This window comes from Patagioenas fasciata, chromosome 26, assembly GCF_037038585.1.
Source record: "Patagioenas fasciata isolate bPatFas1 chromosome 26, bPatFas1.hap1, whole genome shotgun sequence".
NCBI classification, from domain to species: domain Eukaryota; kingdom Metazoa; phylum Chordata; class Aves; order Columbiformes; family Columbidae; genus Patagioenas; species Patagioenas fasciata.
This window is the reverse complement of record NC_092545.1, coordinates 5,486,402-5,510,091: the sequence shown is the minus strand read 5'-3', so window position 1 is coordinate 5,510,091 and position 23,690 is coordinate 5,486,402. Positions and strand designations below refer to the sequence as shown.

The following is a 23,690-nucleotide window of genomic DNA, read 5'->3' as shown; positions in this document are numbered from 1 at the left end:
CCCTGATTGCTCACTTGTCTCGATCCCATTTATTCAGCTGTTATCCCATGAACTCAAGCAAACATTACTAAGGGGTGGAAGGGGCAGCAAAAGCCCCGTTCGGTGTTTGCACTGCAGATATGATTCACAGATACAGAATTACATATGCACCTTTACTGCTGCTCTGAGCCCTTCCCTTCCGTACGGATTAAATGGCATTCACCAAGAATTGCAATCCATCTTTACACCTGTTTTACCCTAAAACTCCAAAAAACCTCCCCATTCTGTGAGCCAGCAGCACTACCCACCGCTTCTACTGCAGCTTTTTGCCAGCCAGCCTATAAGAAGACATTAGGACCACCTTAATCTCCCTCGTTATTTATGTATTTATCTTTATTTTCCCCATGAACAGTTTGGGAAGTTCATTTCAAAGCAGCAACCGATACCTCGCGATTCGTGGGACACGAGCGAACCGGCAGGAACTTCCGTAACGCTTCGTGACTTGAGAATTGTGCAACACCTTCAGCAAACACTTCCTCGTATGGGAACCAGAATAAAGCCGCACGCCTCCCTCCCTCCCTCCCCGTTCACCGCACGCAGCGAACGGCTCCAAACGAGACCCCCAGCGACCCCACACCGGGCAAACGCCACCACCATGGCCACCAGAATCCTCCTTGCTGTCGTTCTGCTGCATTTTCTCCAACAAGGTAGAGCTTTTCTTCTTTAAACCCTTTCTCAGTGCTATCTACGGGTCACTTCGTAAAGCCTTTATGAATTTTTAATTATTAACATGTAGGTAATACCGAAGGACAGTGGTTTAAAGGCACTGAACAAAACAAAAAGAATACTGCTGAAGTTGGGGGTGTTTGCTTTTTCTGTACAAAGCGATTACCTAAAATTCTCTAGTTAAGGAATTCTTTACTTGTGGGAAAACTATAGAGCACCTAACGACCCAGAACCGCTTAGTTTTGTGAGCCAATTAATGTATTTCTCCTGCAAGCCAGCAGCCAATTTATCCAGTCGGGACAACTAACAGCATTCTGGCCATAAAAGCCTTTTACTTGAATTCATTTAATGACATTACCTGAATTAAAGTAGTTATCAACCTTTTATCTGTGTGATACTGGAGGTTATGAGTTTTCATATGACTTTACCTTCCCACAGCACCCTTTTGTTCCTCCACGTGCATTGTTTCTTTCCATTCATGTCAACAGGGAACAGATTTCTCAGAGCCTGGCGTGCACAAGCACGCACAGGTTTTATAGACACGATTTGACATGTAATTTGTATTCGGGCACAGATCTTCACGATTCCATTAGTTGCACAGAATACCTGAACATGTGTACAGTACTAATGCTCAAAGTGTTATAGATTTTGTTCCTTGACGAAAACCAAACCTTTGTTGTCAGTGAAATCCTCGCTAATTGTTTCTCTTCCTGGTTTAGGCTCTTGGGAAAGTACAGAATCATTTGTTCCTTACCAGCAGTTGTATGAGACTCAAGGAATTTCTTTCCTCCTTAAAGCTACGGGCTCAGGACAATGTCTGAAACGAGACCAAGACAATAGACTGAGTTGATTAAAAAAGAGACCTCTAAGAAACGATTTATTCCAGAACAAAACTAACCCCTTTTCCTCTAAATACCATTTGTATGAAACTGCAGGAAAAGCACAAGCTTGGTTCTGAGTCTCCATTCAAATCTGGCCTAAACTTGAGCCGTCTGGGCTGCACTTGGCCTTGTAACGACTTTGCAACAAGGAGATCAAACCGAGCACAGAACTGTTCCCAGAGACCTAAAATATCCCTGTGACCATTACATTAAAACGTACTCTGAGCCCTCGAGAATTTGCCCAAATAGGTGAAATGACCTTTTGTAGGAGATTGAAGAGCTCAGGAGGCATTTAAACTTGCGCTGCCTTGGTGGACGCTCATCCACCCCTTGGACAACCCTCTTTTCTCCACCAGCTGCTGTTCTTAACCTCAAACGACGCAGCACCCTGCAAGTCACACCACAAATTAACTTTTATCAAGGTTCACTCAGAAAACAGAAATAAACCCTTTTCATCAGCACCATATTTCCTCAATAAGTTCTTTCTACCCCCTCGGACACACAACACATCTTGCAATTAAGACCAGTAAGATGGTCAGGGATCATCTGGATTTCTTCAAGATTTTCTTCCTTTATTGCCCACATCCTATTATTTTGTTCAAATGCTATCACAAGCAACCACCCTCAATCTGACTCAATAGGTAAGAGCGCACCTATTGAACTACTTATGTGAGAAGAGCAGCTAAAAAGCTTTCTATAGGAAAAATCTCGGCTTGGTCGAGACTGGTGAACTGTTGGAGTTTATTCGCTGCTCTAGAGCCAGGCTTGGCTCGTATGTCATCACACAATAAGGTCTGGAGGTCACTGATTTCCCAGAACCACAGAGCTTCATTCATGCACCTTGCATCAACGGTCGAGCGTGTTGGTACCTGAAACCGGGAAAGAAATCCAGACTGCATTGCATCAAATGTGTTGACACCTGAACCAGCCAACGTCTGGCAACTCATCCCAAATGCAGAGCATAACAAACCTCCCATCGGGTCTCACAACAGCCAGAGCAGAGAACACATGAGAAACCAGTGGTGCCCAAAAGAATCAGCCTCAACAAATGAGAAATACAGTGTTTAATAAGCTAATACTGTGTTTTCATAAATATACATCTGTTTCTCCCTAGGGAGCACCAGCAAGAAATTACCTGGAGTGGAGCGATATGAAACCGTTTATCCACGGAAATTGCGCACAGTACATAAAAGAGATGCAGAAAGAAGCAAAGAGGTAGGAAAAGAGATGGGGAAGGTTTTCTGAAGTGAGAGCAGCCTCAATTTTCAAGGGCAAGAGAATTCAGAGCCAGACACTGATCTTGCAAAATGAAATGAAAGACAAAACGTAGAAGAGCGACCCTGTACTTGTCCTGCTGCAAAGACGTGGGGTTTGATATTAGCCAGATTTTGCACAACCCATAGAAATTTTAATTTGAAGTAAATTAAATCAAACGCTGGAAACTAAGCACAGTCTTACATACTTCAAGAGAGTTAGGAAAATGTTTGAATTTAAGCATCCGCTTCAGCACTTTGCTGAATGTGCGGGGCATGATTGCGGAAACACATTTGCAAAGTTACATTTCTTCCTCTAATTAAAAGACATGAAACCGAGCGACCTCCTGCTTATTCTATAACGGCCAGAACACTTATTTTGGGTGGGAAGAGGAGGCAAAGGATGCGGTTGGCGACTCCGTAGCAGGAATTCTAGCAGCCCATATTCTAACACTTCAATCTGTTTGCAGACAAAATACGCTGACACGGTGGAGTACGGGATCAAAGCCAGCGGGGAGGAAGTCGTGCTGCACCTGCAGAAAAATAAGTAGGTTCGCTTCATGTTTTCCTTTTTCCTCGCTGTAAGTGGTTCTGGAGGGTGCTCAGGATACAAAGAAACAGGACTTGGGCTCCTGTAAACCAGGGATTTTGGTAGATACAACCTTTCAACTTATTTTGCCTCTTTGCAGGCATCTCTTAGCCAGAGACTACACTGAAACGGTTTATTCTGATGATGGTCGACAAATAACAACAAGCCCTCAGATGAAGGTAATAAGAAAATAGTTCATTCCCTCACACTTGCAGCCTTGGGGTCTGTATGAGATTCATGGGTCTGTGAAATAATAGCACATATCAGACAGAAAGGAAATTATTTAAATCAAGATTAGTAAGGAAGCGATTAGCAGCAATGGGGGGGAACTTGAGTGAAATAAAGAATCCTGGGTTATTTGGGTTTGGTTTGGTTGGTTTGAAGGCTCTTAGAACACAGAAACGTCCATTAGACCTGAGATCCTTAAGTCAAGTAAGCCACGAAAGGTCTTCCCCTAATAATATGTTTTAATGTTAACCTCATTGAAGCTACTGCATCTGAGCACTGGGTTAATACTCAAGGGTGTTTCCTTAATCCGGCCACAATAAAATGAGCAGGATTGGATTTGTCACAACCTGGGGCACTGTGTTGAAGGATAACTATGACATCCCACAGCAAACAGGTTAATATTTCATTTGAAGAGGAGATTTCCTCGGACACTGTGGTTTGTTGTAGCTCATCGAGTTTTTCCCTGAAATCACTGGATCCAGGCCAATCTGACACCGAATTTTTTCCTCCTGACCAGGATCACTGTTATTATGAAGGTTACGTCCAGAACGATGCTGATTCCTTAGCGAGCATCAGTGCTTGCGGAGGTCTAAGGTAAGGTGGGGGTTTGGATCCCAAAGGGTCCAAATAGCAGAACGCTAGGAGGATACCTCTTCCCACTTAAGTAGAATCAGGATGTAAATAAGTGGTGTTATCTTTTATTCATGCTTAGAAGGAAATGCAATGGTCCATTTGGGCTAAACTCTGTTAGAAATAACGTTGCTATCTTGAGTCCTGCGGATTGAAAAGACGCCAGTCTAACTCATTTTCTTAGGGGCTATTTTGAGACCCGTGGTCAGAAGTACCTCATTGAGCCCTTGGGAACCTCAGACAGAGACGAACACGCTGTCTATAAGTACGAGGAACTCCAACAAGAGTCCATAAAAACCTGCGGGCTGGTCAATAATACCTGGGAAGCGGATTCCGGTGACCCCATCAACGACATCTTCAAATCCAGCAACAGCCCAGAAGTAAGTTCAGGGTTAAACCACCGTCCCGTGAGCTCGTGTCAGAAATGGAATTGCAGAATTGAGAACCCTGTGAGGAGCACAAATCCCACTTTGGTGTCGCCTCCGGAAAAGATGTGATTGCAAACAGCAAAGCAGCATCAGATTGGAAAGAACCCCTAAAAATCTCACCCGGCTGAGATTTCAGGGTCACCACCTGAGTTAAACCACACCTGTACTAACAGGTGCCCATATATATCATTAAATACTTCCTAACATCTAGTCTAACATTCATAATCTTAATAATTATAATATCTCTCCTGCTTTTCCCCATTTGCAAACAAGGCAGGCCCATTCTAAATGACCTGGCTAAAGAAATAACCCTCATAACTCACACAGGGAAATTGCGACGGTTGAGACTCAAACAGGCCTTAGAAGTCATTTAAATGTCTCTCTTCTTCAGATCAAAGCATACCTGAAAGCCAAAAAATACCTGGAAGTTTACATAGTTGCCGACAACACTTTGGTGAGTATGGAAAGGACTGTTTTTCTCGTTTCAGCAGATATGGGATTTCCGAGGTCTGACCCAAACCCTGGGCTCCGAGCACAATCACAGCCCTGCACTGTGTTTTACCTCCGACTTGGGCCAGGAACAGGATTTCCCATGTGGATTGATTGTGGAAATCTCCCCTGGTCTCCTCTCCTTCTCCTAACCAACAATATTTCCTTTTTTAGTATAAGAAGTATGAGGAAGATGTGAAAACTGTAAGAGAAAGGATATTTGGAATAGTCAACTACGTCAACACGGTAAGAGCAAACACAGCCAAGGGAAATTGAAACAGAAAACATTTATGATCTTTTTCTTTTGCAAACATCATGAATTTTCATTATCACATGTAGGAAAGAATGACAACTGAACTTCATTGCAATTTATGAAGCGAATTTCACAGATCCATCCATATTATCCTGTTCTTTGCCTTGAGATATGACATTCCTAGAAAGGAAGATTTATACTGTATTTTCTTACAGTATAATACAGCATTTATACCATATTTTCTTATCACTTGCTGAAGTCAATGATTGAAATCCTTCGAAAGAATGAAGCAATTCTCAATTCTTGATTACTTTTGCAAGTCCTTCCAATATATTGCTGGAATTTTCAAGTATTTTAAAGCCATTTTTTACAGTTAAGTGCGGGCAAAACCCAAGATTTCGTGTTTTGTTTGCTGGGGTTTTTGTTGCAACTTTGAAGCGCAGGAGAACTTAAATCAGGTCTGGAGCGGCCTATGTTACAAGTGACAAAAATGAACCCGTTACCAGGACAAGCGTTGGCTTTGTTGTAAAATGAAAACGCTGGTTTTCTGCTGCAGGTTTACAAGGCCATAAACATCTACGTGGCTTTAATTGGCCTGGAAATCTGGACGGACGGTGACAAGTGTCTCCTGAGCCGCGCCGCGGGGTTCACGCTGGACAGCTTCTCCAAGTGGCGCCTCTCGGATTTACTGAAGAGGAAAAGGAACGACAACGCTCAGCTCATCACGTGCGCCTCCTTCTCCTTCCTATCTGCATTCCCAAATACTCCCAAGGAATTCGCTCTACAAACCAGTCCCAACCAGGCAGAGACGCATGGTTTAACGCTTTCCAGGCTGGTTAATACAACAGACTTGACTTGGGATTCGCTTCCCGGTCACATCATCACATTTCACTTTGCTTTTCTTCTCCCTTACAGGGGCTACGACCTGGAGGGGACAACGATTGGATTGGCCTTTCTCAAATCCATCTGCAGTGATATATATTCTGCAGGTATTATTCAGGTCTGATTTATTTTTATTTTATTTTTTTAAAGGTTTTTCTATGGTTTCTTTTTACTCAACCAGCAAAGAACATTCACAAAAATTATTGGTTGTGCAACACGTTTGGTATTTGGCAGCCTATCTTCCTTGTGTTTATTTATAAATTAATTTTAACGATTTATTCATGTCCGTTAGTGGTGTCTTATTGTTATATAAAGCAGCATAAAGTGTGGCACAGATGCATGGACTGAACAACATATCAGTCCTTACGCAGCACTGAGGATCATTCCATTTGACGACCAATTGTCCTATCAGCTCCAGGGTGTTCCTACTGCTTCTACAATATAAATCAGAGCCTGTTCGTTTCTCCACAGGACCACAACAGGAATGAAATGGCTGTCGCGGCCACCCTGGCCCACGAGATGGGCCACAACCTGGGCATGAGCCACGACACCGAGAGCTGCGCCTGCAGCGACAGAGTCTGTATCATGACGGACACTGTCAGGTACGAGCTGCGATGGGAAACCCGAGGCTGTCAGTTCAGGACGGGCTCTGGATAAGCTGCCAGTTCCCAAAATGGTGGAGTAATTATTTTTGTATATATTCGGAGAAATTGTTGGACCCCACAGTTTTGGGGGTGGTCACTTGCTTGATTTTTCTTGTAAAGGGCGTTACTTCTCGCTATACCCATCCTAACATAAACCCTCCTGCTTCCTCACCACAGTTCTATTGTCCCCAAGAAATTCAGCTCTTGCAGCCTCCAAAGCTTCGAGAAATACATGCTGAGCGACATGCCCAAATGTCTAATGAACATCCCAGATGTGAACAGCATCATAGCTCCTCCAAACTGCGGGAACGGCTTCGTGGAAAAGGGGGAGGAATGCGACTGCGGCACTCCCGAGGTAACACGGGCCGGGAATCACATCAGATGGAGTTTTATTCAGGCTGTAGAGCATCTGGGTTTAGTTTTTTAGTTTATAAGGTAGCCGGTTCAAAGCTGGCTGAAATACTTCTGTAGATGCTGTGGTCAGACTGCTGATCACCCCTAAAAGGTACATTCCAAAGGGTGAAAAGCCGACGGTGTGGTTTGTCAGTCTGCACTGACAGAGGAACTGAGAACAGGGAAGAGCCACACGCACAAACCACCTCAGCAGAAACAAGTTCCTCGCACACCTTCTACCAGCACTTGCACCATCAAACACGCTTTGTGCTCTTTACGCGCTCGCCATGGCGCGGCTGTAGTGAAATACGTTTTCAGAGGGTTGAGAATGCAGTACAGGGGGGTGCAAACCAGAGCAGCGCCCCGGGTCTGAGCGCGGGTTCTGTCCCAGGAGTGTGCGAACGACTGCTGCGACCCCGAGACCTGCAAACTGACCGAGGGTTCCACGTGTGCGCACGGAGAGTGCTGCGAAAACTGCCAGGTAAGAGCCTTTTCATCTCCGGCTTCTCATATCGGCCAGGGTATATTTGTGTTTACCATAAGAAAGCAGTAACGCACCTTTCAAAACTTCCAGTCCTCCTTCCTTCTAATTACTGACACTAATGACAAGCGCACCAATTCACTCAAATCTTCCAACATCCTGGAGAAATGAGAATTTAATTATCCGTTTTCTCCTGGAACAAAAAGCCGAGGCACAAATCTTGTCAACCGACATAACCAACTTTCTATTAGATACAAATCTGGTCCCTCGCGCAACGTGTGCAGTGAGGATGAGATTTGCCTCCCCTAATTCCACCCTCTGCTCCAGCGTGATTTCTGAACGGCATGGCAGGGGTGTGTTAAGCGTGGCGTTGCTTTTCCCCCCCTTCAGTATAAAAAATCCGGAGCTATTTGCCGGGCAGTTAAGCACGACTGCGACCTGGCTGAGATGTGCACCGGCTCTTCTGCAAATTGCCCCGCGGATCGGTTCCGCGTGAACGGGCACCCCTGCGACTACGGCCAAGGCTACTGCTACATGGGAACCTGCCCGACGCGAGAAAACCAGTGCAAAGCTGCTTTCGGACCAGGTGAGCGCAACTCGGCATCGGAAAACAAAGCTCTCTGAGTCAAAGGAGAGAGACAGAGGGAGGTTTTGCCTGCTAACAAAGCAAAGACCTTTAGTAAATCAGGAATGGAATCGCTATATAAATGAGTTCTCATATATAGCATACGATTTATCATTATTTTTATATTTATAATCATGTGAGCTGAAGCTCAGAGCATAAAATGCAACGTATTTCCAGAGAAATGGGAAGTGGTAAGCGTCTTCCCTCTTTCATGCGATGGTTTTAAGAGTATTCCTTGCTTGATAGGAAGAGGAAATGTCTGCATTTCAAAACAACGTCCAAATTTAGCATGGCTTTACGTTTGAGGGTGTGCGGTGGCTCAGCCTCTTCCCAGTCCCAAACCATCTCCAGCCCTACGTCCCTTCTCTTAGGCAAGGTCTGTTGTGTCACACTGTGGATAGAGAGCGAACACACAGGATGGGTTCTGGTGCGTGTACACAACAATAGCGCAGAATTAACGCATGAAGTGCCAGGAAGAGTCATTTAGGCACATGAAAAAGGCCATTTCCTAGGCAGGTAAAGGAAATTCAACATGAGGAGTTCTGCCAGGCAGAGAACCTGAACTAATCCCGTCGCATTCTCCTCTTTCAGAGGCTACTGAAGGTGCTGCCTCCTGTTACCGGATGAACGAGAAAGGGGTTTATTATGGATACTGCAGAAAAGAAGAAGGCAGTCACGTCCCCTGCAAAAGAAAGTAAGCGCTGTGTTACAGAATTTGCTGGGATTTGGGAAGACAGCCCATTGCTATTCAAACCAAGGGACAGAAGCAATGAGTGCGCTGTTTTAGATGCACATATGTTCATTTAACCCTTCTTGTTCAATCTGAATAGTGTGCTAAAGCTATATATATACGTTTAGATACATATTCAAGCCTGATTGCAAGGACGACTGCATGTGCGTGCGTGCAAGGGAAGGGATTTTTGGATAGGGAACTTGAACTTCAGGCGAACCTCAGAAGCTGAGGACAGGTCAGTTAAGCACTCATTTCTGCAAATTACTGTGGGGTCCCTAATAAGCTCAAGAGGAACTAAGAACCTGCCACCTTCTAGTTGCAAACTGACCTGAAAACACCACAGAGCAAAACCCCTTCCTGCAGCTGTGTGTGTTCCTCTACAGATACAACCAACTCAAGCCAAAGGAACAATCAGCTCGGGGAGTTCTGCTGTGCCATGTGTTGTTCTCTCCTTCTCCTTCCAGAGATATAATGTGCGGGAAGCTGTTCTGTGCGGGGGGGATGGAGATGCCTCGGGACGGGAGCCTGGTGACTTTCGGGTCCTGCAAAGCCAGTTTTCCTAGAAATGAAGCAGTAGACCCAGGGATGATTCTCGAGGGAACCAAATGTGGGCCCGGGATGGTCAGTAGAGCAAAGCTTTTCCCCTTGTATGCTCCTTTTTCAGTCTGTCTGGTATCATTAGCTCTTGTACAACACAAGACTTTAAACAGGGCAGATTGAAGTGGACACTAAACTACTGCTGATCTAATCTGCCGTATCTTCTGCCTTACATCCACCACAAATCACTGGAAAGCAAACAGGAACTGCTATCATTCCAATTTCCTTATGTTTGACTGCTGTCTGATTATTTGTTCGCTGACACAAAGGTTTGTGGCAGCAGACACACACCTCTGTATGAAGGGTTAAAAGATCATGCGCATATTACTATTTTTCATCATTTCTACATTAGATATGTTAGGCATCACTGAGTGCTGAGTGCTATTTCTTTGCTATATATTTCCACTTGGGGGGGTAAGGGTGAAGAATTGTCTGTCCATGTCTGTCTCCTCCCTTTGCTATAAAATACCCAAAGGTTAAATGAAAAAATATATACACATAACAAACTCCTAATACAGGCTTAAGTGATTTGCAAAGCTGTTTCTACACCCCCTTTTCCTCCACATCACTTTACACAATAATGTACAAGCTCTGCACGTTTGGACAGCTATAAATCACTTCGGTAATGTTTGCCCTTCCTGTTTCAGGTGTGCAGCAATGGAGAATGTGTCTATGCTGAAGATGTCTTTAGATCGACCAACTGCTCTGCCAAGTGTCCTGGGCATGCTGTAAGACATGAGCATTTCATACTATTCACTTAAAAAAAACGCACAAGAAAATTATGCAAAGGTCCAGAAATGCAGCCAAAAGTTCCCAATTTACAAACATACAGTAGCCGTACTTGCCCCGATCTTCTCAGTCTGTACTCAGAACAGCAGAGGAGCCACTGATCGTTATGCATATCAGCTACAGACCTTACTGATGTCAGTATTTAAGTATTAAGTATATTAAGTATATTAAGCATATTTAAGTAATAAGTATTTGCAAAAGCTGTGGAGTCAGAAGCTACATTTCAGCCCAGGTGAAATAAGAGGCTTCAATGAGCTTCTCAGGACCCTGACCCACTGAAATTTCCCACTGTCAGCTTCAGTCCCATTCCCACCCTGAAGATGTGGCTTTGTGCTCCCCAGGTGTGTGACCACGAGCTGCAGTGCCAGTGCGAGGAGGGCTGGGCGCCCCCGACCTGCGACCGCTCCTCCGCGCTCACCAGTAAGTGTCACCAGCAAGTGCCACCACCAAGTGTCACCAGCTGCTCAACTCCAGCAAAACACCCCTATTGCATGTCTAGATCTCCAGTTTCTGCTCACCTTTAAGTCACTGCAGCTCATACAAATGACTAGAGAAAGCTACTTTTCTAACCTGACAGAAGCGATACACCCCAGAGATTATTTAGAGCAGTAGGTTTTCCCTTTCTCCATCCCGAGATAACGAGGACATCACATCAGCTCACTGTCAAATTTGAGTGGAGGCGAATTCCCAGAGGTTTTGCTGCAAAGGATGTAATTGAGTTCATTTCTTTATCATCTGCCTGGAGCTGGCCTTTAACTGATCTGCCTTGGAGGGAAAATGCTTTCTGTACTGATTTCCATGCGTTTGGGAAAATAATTCAGCCCTTGTTATTAAATATTTTGTCCTCACTCGAGCACCATCAGCTCTCCACATTGGGGCTTGGTTGAGGCTTTGTCAAGGGAAATCTGTGAAGTCCTACTTGTATAGAAAGCTAAAGACCTACACAGTTTTGGGTGACATCCTTCGAGAGGAATGACAATGAAATTATCTCTGAGGATGGATGGAAAGGGATGGGTTTGTTTAGATGGCTCCAGAAATAACCAGAGGCTTCAAATATGGCCAAAATGGCAGGAATACTTTCCTTCCCATCACCATTTGTGGCAGGAGAAGAAGCCGTAAGCTTAAGCAACAGCAAGGACAAACATGGTCTAGAACTTGTGAAAAAATTAGTCTGCCAATGTTCGTGCTGGGAAACTGCTCAGGAATAGTGGATCTTTCAGGAAATACAAATTCACGGTCTCTCCCTGACAGGTTTCGCTATCGTTGCCGGTGTGCTGGTTGTCCTCGCCGTCACAACAACTACCGCAGTGTTACTGATCCGCTTCCGAGTCTTCAAGAAGAGGTAAAACGCTTATCCCCATCCAGGGGGAAAAAACCTAAAGCCAAGCAACTTCTGGATAAGTTTTAAGTTTGGATTTTGAAAGGGGATGGAGTTAGACACTGGAAAGCCAAGGAAGTTGGTCTGTGACCTTTGTTTTTTTACTTCAGTAAGATTTACAGTTATGTGATATTCACACAGCTGCCACACCAGAAGGGGACCTGGAGCCACAAACCAAGTCTTTGTGGATCAAGAACAAAGATGCAGAGAACACCCTGTGCTGGCGGCACCTGCCCAGAAGGTGAGAGGGAGGTGCTGGGACACCTCTGGTCTCCCTGGGGCTGTAACCGAGGGGTCGAAACCTCCAAACTCAGCAGCCGAAGTGCTCTGCATTTCCAGGAGGGCTTCAAAATGCTTGTCTAGGGCTGAGGGGACAGTGTTGTGGATCCCAGCATGAGGAGGGAGGGGACAGCAGGTGGCACTGCGTCCCAGAGTCATCTGTCTGCAGGAGAGGAGCAGCCCAATACAACGCTCCATCCCATTTAATTGTTCCCTGTTTCAGATGAACGATAAGAAACTCCTCCTGCCCGTACCTCCGCCGCAGGAGAACAAACCACAGCTCCGGAGCGTAAGTACTTCTAGAGAATTTCTTTGCTTTCATGTTGGCTTTGGGGAAGGCAGCGTGTACCAGTTCACCCCACGCTAGAGACCCGCAACGACAATCTGACCCCAAAACTGGGGACATCGCTGCACTCCAGATGGAACCCTGGATGCTATCTCAGGGACGGAGAGCATAAAACATCCCAGATCCGCTTCTGAAATTAATTAATCATTTTGCCCCTCTTCATGCACTTTTTATATAGAACACAAGCCTGCACGTTCCCATGGGAACATGTGGGTACACACACAATATGTATATATGCTCACTATGTTTTCTATTCTCATTTTTACAGCCTGTCATGAGGCCGAAAGGTCCCCCACCTCCTGTTCCTTCTACCAAACCACCCTCTTCTCACAGAGAAGAGATTTTTGTAAGTGCAACCCTGCAAGTTTTCACATCTTTCATCCGAGTTGCAAATGACTATCAGATACCAATTAGCATTCTCAGTTTCTATGATTAAAAAAATAATTCCACGTATCAGCTTGATTATAAAACCACACTGAAATCCCACTGTCTTTAGATGCTTTCCTCAACACGCACCTTGAGTATACAATGTGCTTTAGTTTCCTAAGCAGTCTATTTGAGCATGGATACTCGATATGGACTAATTTAAACACTGAGAATACCTCAGTGGTCTCTGAAACACAAGATCTATGTCCCTTTGTATTTGTATTATTGTGTCTTCTTGTATGTGGCCAGCTTAATCTAATTCGCCCCTGGCTTTTCCACTAGGAAAGTGCTGTACTAAATACATGAGATAACAGGAGCAGCAGCTGAGGTCTGTGGAGCATCTGCAGCTGCCTAATGATATTTAAAATACATTTGTTATAGGCACCAGAGAGAAAACCTGCTCATCTCCCAGCTCCCAAAGGCAAACCTCCACCTCCACCAAAGGTAACCTGAGTTTAAATGTGAACAGCCATTCTTTCAGGAGGTAATTCCCTGAAACTGCCCCAGGCACTGTGTGATATAACTCCTTTTTCATGTAGGCTTTAAAACCTCCAATGAACCCCAGAGTATGAAGCTTCTGAAGCAGGGCTGATCGAGACACGTGAAATTTTAAGGGACAATTTATCTGTCCCTTGATTCCTCCACTTCTGGCAAAGTCAACCGAGATAGTCTTCCTGCTCTCTTTAAAAACAGAACAACCAACTGACAGCTGCTTTGTAAGGAAAAGCTTGGTTTTCCAACCGCAAGGAATTCTTTGGTGACAACATCAAGTTACCGTCCGAAAGGAAACGAAGCAGAATCGCTCCTTGCACTGAGGTGTGGACTGGGAGTAAGCTGGGAAAGCTGCTGACCGTGTCCTAACTCCTGGGCTACCACTGGTAGATGTGGCTGCTCGGGGACGCCCGGCGGCTCCTCTGCTTTTCTGGGTACAGACCTGAGAAGATCGGGGAAAGCACAGCTACTGTATGTTTGTAAATTGTGAACTTCTGGCTCCACTTCTGGACCCTCTCTTCAGCAACTCCGATCTCCTCCTTCATCTGTAAGTCACAAATTCTGGGAAAAGAAAACCCTTCCTGCCCTTTGTATCCAACTAGCCTTGGAATAATAAGATTACACACTGGAAACGCTCTGGTTCTGGAGAGATCCTTTTGGATCAGATTCTATCGTTGATCTGTAGATCACCTGTTCAATAAGATCCCTCTGTTGAGGAGGTGGAACTGGAGATGCTCAGAAGCAAAGCACGCAGGAGTCAAACCAAGTGCTCGGAGCTCAGGCTGCGCCAGCTTAAAACACTTGGGCAGAGAAATTCAGAAAAGCACAGTCAACAAAATCCCTAATCATTTATTTCATTTGCCTCTTAGCTCCAGAAATACCCAAGCGTTTCTCCCTTCCAGGATATGCACACCTTGGTGCTTTCATTTAATTAATCTTGCAGCAGGGTGTTATTGTAAAGTTGCTAATGAGAACCGGGCCGGGCACGGGGGTTGTTTTTGTGGGACGACGTCGCAGTGCGAGGTTTGCACACTGGGTTAGTACTGAGGGTTCTTCACTCCTGTTGGCATCAGCCTTGTTGACACTTGGCACGACCCGCGTGACGCTGTTGGCGTTGGTGTTAATAACACTGTGAGGGTGCTGGCACTGATGCTCTTGTGACCATTGGCACTGGAGTTATTCATGTGGTTGGCATCAATAGTTTTATTTTAAAGCGCACAGAAGTGTTTTTCAAGGAACAAAAAAAGAAACAAAATTGCCCTGGACACAAAGTACTTCAGATTTTATGGAGGTTCCGGTTTGAACTGGATTTGGGTTTGGATCAGGATCAAAACGAGCACAGATCCGAATCGATGATGGTATTTTTTACGAACTTAATGTATCCATGTAATTAATGTATTTACAAAGATTTCTGTATTAAAAGTGTTCTATCTAAACTTTTCAAAGATGATCATTTGCACGTGAAACATGCGGCAACAGTGTAAAGTGGGATCATTTCTGACATTGCCAAACCCCTAAAAACTCTCAGTTTGGCCCAAAAAGATCATTCACAGGCATTGCCAAACACGGCCATGTTAGTCAGTAAAGCTGAATTAAATTTATAATAAGGGCTGACAAGATACTACATCATAGTTTTCCTGCCACCTTACAATCTGTTTCTTCATGGTTTCCACTTTGTGAGCACTCATGAATTTCCAGGGATACCAAAGGGCTCCTCTGCAGGTCCAATCTACTGTTCTGCTATGCAAACGTGACATCTACTGTCAAAAAGCCTCCACTGCAAGAGGAATGAACCCAGGCAAACTACAGACACCTTCAGCACTCTGACTGTCAGGAGCCTGCACTACGTAACCCCAGAGCACTAAACATCAGCTGCGCTCCCCTCTGTGTTCTCACACTTTTTATAAACTGCAATAGTTTGATCCAGGTCCAGCCACTGGCATCATGCACCTGAGATATAGATGGGGTTGGGCACAGCAGTTTGCCGCTGCTTTGGGGATTGTGGTTTTGTTTGTTCATCTGTTTCTGTGTTTTTTAGTATGAGTAAGCTCTCCACTCCCCCATCTCCCCTTCCAGAAACATCACCTTTCTGCTTCTTTTCAATCTCTGAATTTACCCCCCTCTTCCACCCCTCTTTTCCCTCTGAGGGACAGTCCTACCAAAAGAGAGCAAACCTTTTGCACTTTGCACCCCAAAAACAATCTCTGCTGTGGACATTTTTAGGGTGTACTTGAAAACACAGCCCACGCTGAACCATCACAACAGTATTTGGCCCTCTGGACAGTCCACTTCGCTGTGCAAATCCAACACTGGCCATTAGAGGGCAATGGGGCATGGAGAAGAAGCTTCTCTTGCTATGGGATGCCTGCTATCGCCTCGGAGGAATCAATTCTGAATTTACTGCATCCTCTGACCTTGGGCTATAGATTCAGGAGACATTAGCAAGGACACATCAGCCAGGAAGAGTGGGAGACTGGAGCACATCCAGCTTTTCAGACACAGAGGCACCAGACAACTAATAAATAGGCTAAACCCGACCCTTCCAACATGACACCATCGACAGAACACGCTAATTGATTCAGGTTTTACTGACCAGAAAACAGTGTTGTTCTACCAGCCCTATTCAAAATTAATAATACATGTCACTTGCAACTTGAAATTAAGAATTTTCATCCCTTTTTACTTCCTTATACCAGTAGATCTTTCATAGCTTCATAGCACTGCTTAAATCATTCTAGTCTTAATAAATAAGTGAATAAAGGGCTGCAGGTTGAATCCACTGATGTGCAAGCAGTGAAAATTCACAGAAATATTAAGATTTCCCAGCTGACAGACCCTAAGAACTCAGACCCTACGGTCTAATGGCTCTTGCTACAATGGACTTTGCCACTGGCTGATAAAATTAGTAAATGTGAACCTCAGACATCAGCTGCTTAGCATCATTTACCAGTGGCTAAAACGTGCCAGTCTTAAATCACCCATTTATTGATAACTTCCCGAGTATGGTATTGCTGGATGCTTCTAATCTTCCTCTGGTGCTGAGGATATGGGAGGCACTGGGATGGCTGGGGGGCAGTAATTGCCCCAGCCCCCAGATCACTCTAAAGCCATCTTCAGAAAAGTGGCACCGATATTAACAGGCTGTTACTGACAGCAGATCCATAAATAATTCCACATAATGCATGGCCCCGGCCTTTAGGAGGTCTAGGGGAAAAAAAGAGAGGCTGAAATATTGATAAATGTGTCTGTGAGAGCTATTAAAAAAGGGAAAGGAGTTTCCATGAGATTGGTCTAAGCCGCCTGTACCCAGGACAAGAGGGAAAACTTGGTCACAAATAGACCTGAGCGCACAGCACCAAGCAACAGGATAAACAAAGAGAATAAAACAACTTCAGCAGGAGTTCAGAAACAGAAATATCCCCCTTCAGAGGTCAAAAAACTGTTGGGAAAGGAGAATTTTTCTAGCAAACCTCAGTACAGGTGGGGACAGAGCTCAGGTGCGTTCCCATTATGCTGCAGATACAGAAAAGGTCTCTGACATCTGGGCACACACAGAGGAATGAGCTGCTCTCTGCCATGCACTGAATCTATTCTTTCACGTCCTTAAGTGCACTGGAGTAATGTATTTTCCATGTTACTTCTTGCAGTTATCACTGAGAGACATGTCCCTGAATCCCATCAGCGGGCACATCCCGTTAGAGTGCTGCAGTGAATTACTAAACATGTTTTATAAATGAGCTCAGCCAAAAATCCCTGCTACCCATCCTCATTCTGTGAGGAGGCTTCGTAATGGTAGAAATGGCTTGAACAGAGGAGAAAACCAACAAAAAAATTGCCAAAGGTACTGAAACACAGGAACGTGATTCATACCCTTAGAGATGCCAACTGAGTATCTACAAGCTCTGCTGCAGCATCTGACTCATTTTTGAGTCCATCCTTCTCCATTCTGTGCTTTTGACACCTTTATTCCTGACACACACACCTGAGAAAAGCAAATAAAAACACCCACTGCCTGGGTGACATGGCTCATGCAGCTTCCAGCCAGATTTCAAGGCAACAGCCCCTCTTCTATTCCCAAACGGTGCTACAGGACCGACTCCCACGCCAGTGGTTGAATTTCTTGGCACTTTGCTTTTCGGAAGAGTCTGGCATCTTCCACACGCCTGCATGTTAACCTCGCTCACCTGGAAACTCAGCTCCAGCCTTATATTCCTTGTGCTTCAGCTTTGCATGTTCAAAATGAGGACACCAGCTTCTCTCCCCATCTCTCAAAATTCCATCTCCACTGGCTGCAGAGGGGATGCCCGACCCCATTTTTGGGCTGAGCCCCCAGGACCAGTTACCAGCCCCTTTCTGCATCTCCACTCTCTTTTTTGTGCATTTACAGTAGCCCACACAAAGGGGCCTGCGTTGGTCTTTTGAGGCTGTAAAAGCAAGAATGACTAGCAGTAACAACACTAAAGCACACATTTAAAGCCTCTGATTCCACCACCCCTCTTGAGACGCAATTTACTGAAGCACCGCTCTGCTGGGACTGATTTTTGTTTGACAATCCCTATGTCAAAGCCCTGCAAAGGAAAATAAATAAGGCTGCACAGGTCTATGTGCACTGCAGCAGCACAGCACCCAAAAAAAGAGGAGAAGGAGAGAGAGAAACTGCAGTGGGACCCTGGGCCAGACTCATCTGGCAATCACCACCCCCAGATAGCTGTAATTTACTGTGAATTTTACATGCTAGAATCTGCTGTGTGCTGCAGGCACGCAGCCGAATGGAAAATAAACCTGAAATATTAATGATCCACTGCAGAGTGCAGGCAGGAAAAGATCTCCAAATGAGGACAGGGAACCTCAGATGGCCTAACAGAATTGCTCCATTTTTGTCCAAAAGATGGGTGAGTTAAAATGCACACATGGTGTCCCAGAGGGGAGGGAAAGCGCCGGAGTTGGGGTTTTGGGGTGTTCAGCAGCTGGACTGTGTGCTAAGCTGGGAACCCCGCTTAGCTGAGCTCTCCAGGTTGTCACCAAACCTCCTCGGCCAAGGCTTAGTCTAAGGACTTAGTCAAGAACTAAAATAGTCCAGGCTAAAGTGGTCTCCGCCCTAACCACAAGTCTGAGCAGCACAAATCACAAGGCAGACAAAGCCAACAGAAAAGGGGACAGGGATCTAATTGTGCCCTTATCAATACATCTCAGCAGCCGTCTAGACATTATAAACCAGCAGACAGACTTCCCCCCTCACTGATAAAACGTGACCCAAAACTCTTTAAATTTAACCAGAAAGGAAACACAAGACCTCGGTCAAAAAGTAACGAGGGCTCAAATTCATACCAACATCACGGTTTCTGTATCCCTTGAATGATCACGTTACTAATTCCACACCTCTTCCATATTCATGTCACCGTTTCCTTGCCTTAAGAGCCATCCTGACGTGCGGTTACAGTCATTTACTTCATCACTAAGAACGCTGCAATCAGAATAGTGCCTTCTCATTACTTATTTAAAATACGCCAAGCAGTGTAGACATTTGTGAAATATACGCCAAATTATACCCAATGGAAAGGGGAAAAAAAACCAGTTACATATACGCATCTTCCGAGCATCTGCAGAGTACCCCATGACATGGAGGAGTAGCAGAGGAGCTCCAATTAGTTTAAAAAATTCATGGGCCAGCAGTTGCCTCTCTACACCAAGAATAAATCTGTTAGTAAGTGTTACTCAGAATAAAAAAAAGGTGGTAATATTTGGCCTGCTGAGCTTATGCATCATGTCTTGGTAGGAAAGTCATGGGTAGAGGAAGCCGCCTCAAAGTTGCATAGCGTCTCTCAGATTGATTTTGACAGGTTTAGCAAACTGTATTTATGCAAACCAGATCTCAGGAGCTGCCGTAGACGGCAGATAGTGGGAGGTTTTGCGAAAGCTGGGGATCTGGACCACCCTTGCTCGGGAAAGCGCGAGCTGCTGGTGCTCGACCCTGCTGCCAAGTGTGGGTGGTGCAGCGGGTCCTGTCACTGGGAAGCTCTGGAGAAAGAAAACCCCGGCTGGCAATGCTAAAATTGCTCATTTTCCAGCGAGCTGTGGCTGTTGCTAAGGGCAGATCCTGCCTGCTGTGGTTTAATCTGGCGTTAAACCACAAATCCACCAGCAGAAAACCCGCACTGGGTGACACCTCTGCCCGGCGTCACGGGGACTCCAATGAAGGTAATGCCCTTAAATCTTAATATGAGATCTAAGTATGTTCTTAAAACTAAACGTATAAGAAAATCAACTCATTCTCTAAAGCATCATGGTTTTCATTTGTCTTGACTCTGTTCTGCCAAGGTTTTCGGCACAGCCAGGGAAGCTACGTGAGAAGCAGAACAAGCCACGTCCAGACACTCCAGCATCTCCAGGAAGAACCACCAGAAACAAGCAAAGAACATCAGGGAAAACAACAGGATCTTGTTACACAAATATCCGACTCCAACCACAATCAGAAATACTTGCAGTGTTATTCACATTTCTTCCCTGGCAATCTTTGTGTTCCCTGTGCTGCAATATTTGCATCCCAGTTCCATCCTTTGTGAAGTCAGCGGCAACATTTCCAGACTTAACATGACCTTCAAAAACCCCATTTGTTCCCCAACCAAAGCATTTATCCAGTTTCCTATTTTTACTGTAAGACTAAAATTTCATGTTCTGACTGGGTTTGTGTTGAGCTGCCTGACGGACAATAAATATAATCACACTTAAGTTAATGGGCAGGACACCAAACCCCAAAGCTTTTATTTTCATTAAACATCATTAGATGTGGCATGTCTTTTATCAAATCTGTCCCCAATATTCACTTTATTAAAAAGCCCATCAAGCCCAGACTGCATAATGTGATCTGCAAGGACAGACTGAATTTATATTAAAAACATTAGCAGGTGGAAACACAAGACTCCTGAAAACAATAGATATATTCCAAAGCTCTCTTTAGAAAGGATCTTAAAAGGACATGCAGAATGAAGAGGAATTAATAATTCAAAGTGTGCGCAGGGATTATTTTGCAAACAGTAAAAAGAAATGACCTATTTTAGCTAAGAAAAATCAAAGGTATTTAGATGAACACGGTAGTTAAACATTTAGATGCTTCTGAATATCTGACCACAGTGCACAGGTTATAAGCAGCTCCCAATTCTGCAAACTACCGTGCACCAACGGGCACAACGTAGGGAGCCCAGGATTTCTCACACAAATTATGCAAAACACTGAAAATTCACTTATTCTCACCATGCCGTGCCAGCTTTAGGAGCCTTGGCTGGGGCAAACAGAAAATAAAAACTCATGTTTTGAACCTGTAATTTCAAGACAAAGACACAACTTTCAGGGCTGCAGTGATGCTGCTGATGTGCAACACTCTGGCTGGGCTGAGGCTAATCAGGCAATAGAAAATCCTCCTGAGTCACGTAGCTCATTTTCCACAGGTTTTGGTGACCTGACTTGCAGCTTCAAACCTCCTAGGTCTGCATGACTGTTAGTCTGTCTGCATAGAGAGGGAAAGGCAGGAGAGAGGTCAAGAGCGGCAATCTGTTAATAAGTGTTATTCAGACCAGAAAAAGGTGACAATATTTGGACCTTCCACTCTCCAGCTCCCACATGCAGACTCTTGGCTCTAAGATGTTAAGACTAAGCCAAAGCTTTACCTAATTTTTCCTGCGCAACTTTAAATTCTGCACCTTTATGTTCAATTTAAAAGCTCTGGATACAGGTAAGATAACATCTCTTTACAAGCACCTGATCTCACCCCTGTCTGGAAGCGAACACGAGCTGCAACATCCCAGAGACAGCTTCTTTCTCTGCACAAACCAGCCTGTCACCTTCCACTCGTGACGGTGTAATTTGTCAGCAGGCAGCGCTGCCTCATGGATAACCCCTGTGAGACCTCGGTCCATCGCGCTGGTGTCACAAACCAGCGGAGCACATCGTCCCCAGAGCCAGGGAAGCCAGGCTTTAGCAGGACTGTGCATGGCGATGTCACCTAAATGCTCTCAGGACTGATTTCAGCCAAGCTGCACGTGCCACTACTCCAAATTTCCAGTATTTTGCCTTAGAGCAACCTCAGGAAGGTCCCTGGCTGATGGTTTCTCCAAGGGGTGCAGGGGAATTAAACCTGGATTGGATTAAACCTGAAGAACCACAGACGCACCAATACAACACAAGCCTGAGACACAAAACGTCTTTGCTGTCATTTTAACCCAGAGATCTAACTTCTAGAAGAGAGCTGGTCTGTATTTAGGACAACTTGAGGCCTGGGCAGAATAATTTTGTCAGAAGCACCCAAAAACTCAATGTATGAAGGAAATGAGCTCCAAACAGACTTTACCCTAAACTGTTTAACAAAGAAACCAATCAAAAACAGGGTTTATCCAAAACTACTCAGCACTCCCACAATATTATAAAACACAGGTATAGATGTCAGTTGAGGATATTATTACTGTGCGACCACATAAGAATAATGAGGATCTACAAACATAAACAAGAAGCCTCCTTCACTCCAGGGTTCCCAGCAGAAATAACCACCTGGATAACTGGGGTACATCCAGAAAATCACTCACCGAGGAGCAGTTGAGGGCTCTCAGTCCCGGGGAGTCTCATCAGCCGGACCCTGAGCTCAGAGGGGTGTCTGTTGTCCCCAAAACCCCAAGGGTTCTGTGACCTGGAGGGTTCTGTGACCTGGAGAGTTCTAGGGCCTGCAGGGGTCTTGCTGCCGCCATTATGAACTGGGCCAGTACCTCAGGGCCTGGCACCTGATTGGCTGAGGAGCCTGTCTGTCACCGAAGGGTCCCGCCCCCACGAGGGGTCACGTGGCTGGGTACATTGGGGCACAAAAGGTGCTGAAGAGGCGTTAATTGCTCTAATTAAAACTCCGGGTCTCACCTGGGGGCATCTTGTCCACCCTGACAGTGCAAAGGGTCTCCTGTGCATGAGCCTCAGCTCTGAGGTGCAGCGTTTGCTGCGGGAGGCATTAATTGCATTAATTGTGCTGGTGATTACAAACCGACCTTCAGGAAAACAGCACCGTTTGGAAAATGCAATTAAATCTCTTTATATAGATGCTTTACTTCGTATTTTTTGAAGAGTATTCATTCAAAAAGACAGCTATTTCTACAAGATTACACGGTATTTCCTTCTTTGTTAAAGAGCAACATCTTTTCCTGCTTGCCAAAAACAACCAAACCCAGAGGGTCGAAAATTCAGATCACTTCACACCCATGTCACAGGTTTAGTATCTCTGAAAACCGAGTTTTATAAGTGAACAAGGATAATCTGTGTCGGCTTCGATTTGCTTGGCAAGCCACGTGCTGTTTAAAAACAGTGGTTTTGTGGGAATTCACGAACCAACCCCCTTTTGGAGCCTTTGTCCACTGCTGTTGGTCTGAGGAGGAGAAACTGAGCCAGGGGGGCATCCCTCCAGATACAGAGATTAACCCTCAATTTTGCATCATCGCACGGGTGCGCGGGATCTACAAACCAGGTCTAAAACATTAACCAGTCCCTCAAACAGCCCTGCACAGTCACATATTGGAGTTCAGCCTTCCGGATGGGGAAAGTGAGGCAGCGACTTTACACAATAATTCCGAAATCACGAGGGAAGCTGCTGTCAAAGTGGGAACTCGTTAACATCCAGGTTTAGGTAACTGTGCCCTGAGGAAGAAACCTTTCCATGCCAATTAAATCTGCGCTCACAAAACCATCTCCTCTCCTGTTCCGTACACAATCCCCAACTCTTGGTCCTTTGGCTCGTGGGGAATAAGGGACTAATCCCAAATCCACACATCTGGGAAGAGCCGGAAGGGAGCTATTGCTGCTGCTTGCTTGCTGAATTTGATTTAGAGTTATTAACCCCTGAGAAAAATGCTTTGTGAGGAAGAAATGCCAAGTTGGGTGTTTGCTTGGTGCTGTGTTCACCTGCAAGCACAGGACGAGGGGTGTTTTGAGTGGAAATGCTGGACCGCACAGTCGCAGCAGCCTGACCTTTCCAGCCCTTAGTTAAACAACCAACAAGCCGCCTGTCCTGTCAATTGAGGGGGTAATTTTCTGTGACAAGATGTCAGCGGCATTTCCTTGTCTGCAAAAAAGAATAAATAAAGAATCTACATCTCCCTTTGATTGATCTGAAAGTGCCTTGAATGAGTAGAAAAGGCTGC

General features: G+C 45.1%; 1 protein-coding gene and 1 long non-coding RNA gene across 3 annotated transcripts in view; one reads left to right on the top strand and one right to left on the bottom strand.

Moving 5' to 3' along the window:
* The window catches only part of LOC136112069 (uncharacterized), a 92,030-nt gene extending 69,789 nt beyond the window's left edge, over window positions 1-22,241 (bottom strand). For both annotated transcript variants that reach the window (XR_011735850.1, XR_010652796.2), the window contains exons 1-2: window positions 22,098-22,241; window positions 1,460-1,522 (exon numbers count right to left, since the gene is read on the bottom strand). This is a non-coding gene — a long non-coding RNA (uncharacterized lncRNA). The remainder of the gene's footprint in view (window positions 1-1,459; window positions 1,523-22,097) is intronic.
* LOC136112068 (zinc metalloproteinase-disintegrin-like NaMP) lies at window positions 506-14,957 on the top strand. The gene is made up of 24 exons (XM_065856542.2): window positions 506-686; window positions 2,701-2,801; window positions 3,310-3,386; window positions 3,529-3,607; window positions 4,174-4,250; window positions 4,471-4,666; window positions 5,106-5,168; window positions 5,378-5,449; window positions 6,013-6,182; window positions 6,372-6,456; window positions 6,810-6,940; window positions 7,160-7,337; window positions 7,767-7,856; window positions 8,247-8,442; window positions 9,073-9,175; window positions 9,679-9,835; window positions 10,459-10,539; window positions 10,942-11,020; window positions 11,852-11,942; window positions 12,120-12,219; window positions 12,481-12,546; window positions 12,872-12,949; window positions 13,411-13,473; window positions 13,569-14,957. Exons 1-24 carry the CDS (start codon window positions 521-523, stop codon window positions 13,599-13,601), a joined length of 2,532 nt encoding a protein of 843 aa, XP_065712614.1. The 5' UTR covers window positions 506-520; the 3' UTR covers window positions 13,602-14,957.
* Window positions 22,242-23,690: the final 1,449 nt, after the last annotated feature.

What these genes read in the sequence shown, in the direction of transcription:
- LOC136112068 (XM_065856542.2), top strand. Translation starts at nt 521, where the DNA reads ATGGGAACCAGAATAAAGCCGCACGCCTCCCTCCCTCCCTCCCCGTTC. An exon ending in CAACAAGCCCTCAGATGAAG is followed by an intron (nt 3,608 to 4,173) that starts GTAATAAGAAAA and finishes CCTCCTGACCAG; the next exon opens with GATCACTGTTATTATGAAGG. An exon ending in GACAACGCTCAGCTCATCAC is followed by an intron (nt 6,183 to 6,371) that starts GTGCGCCTCCTT and finishes TCTCCCTTACAG; the next exon opens with GGGCTACGACCTGGAGGGGA.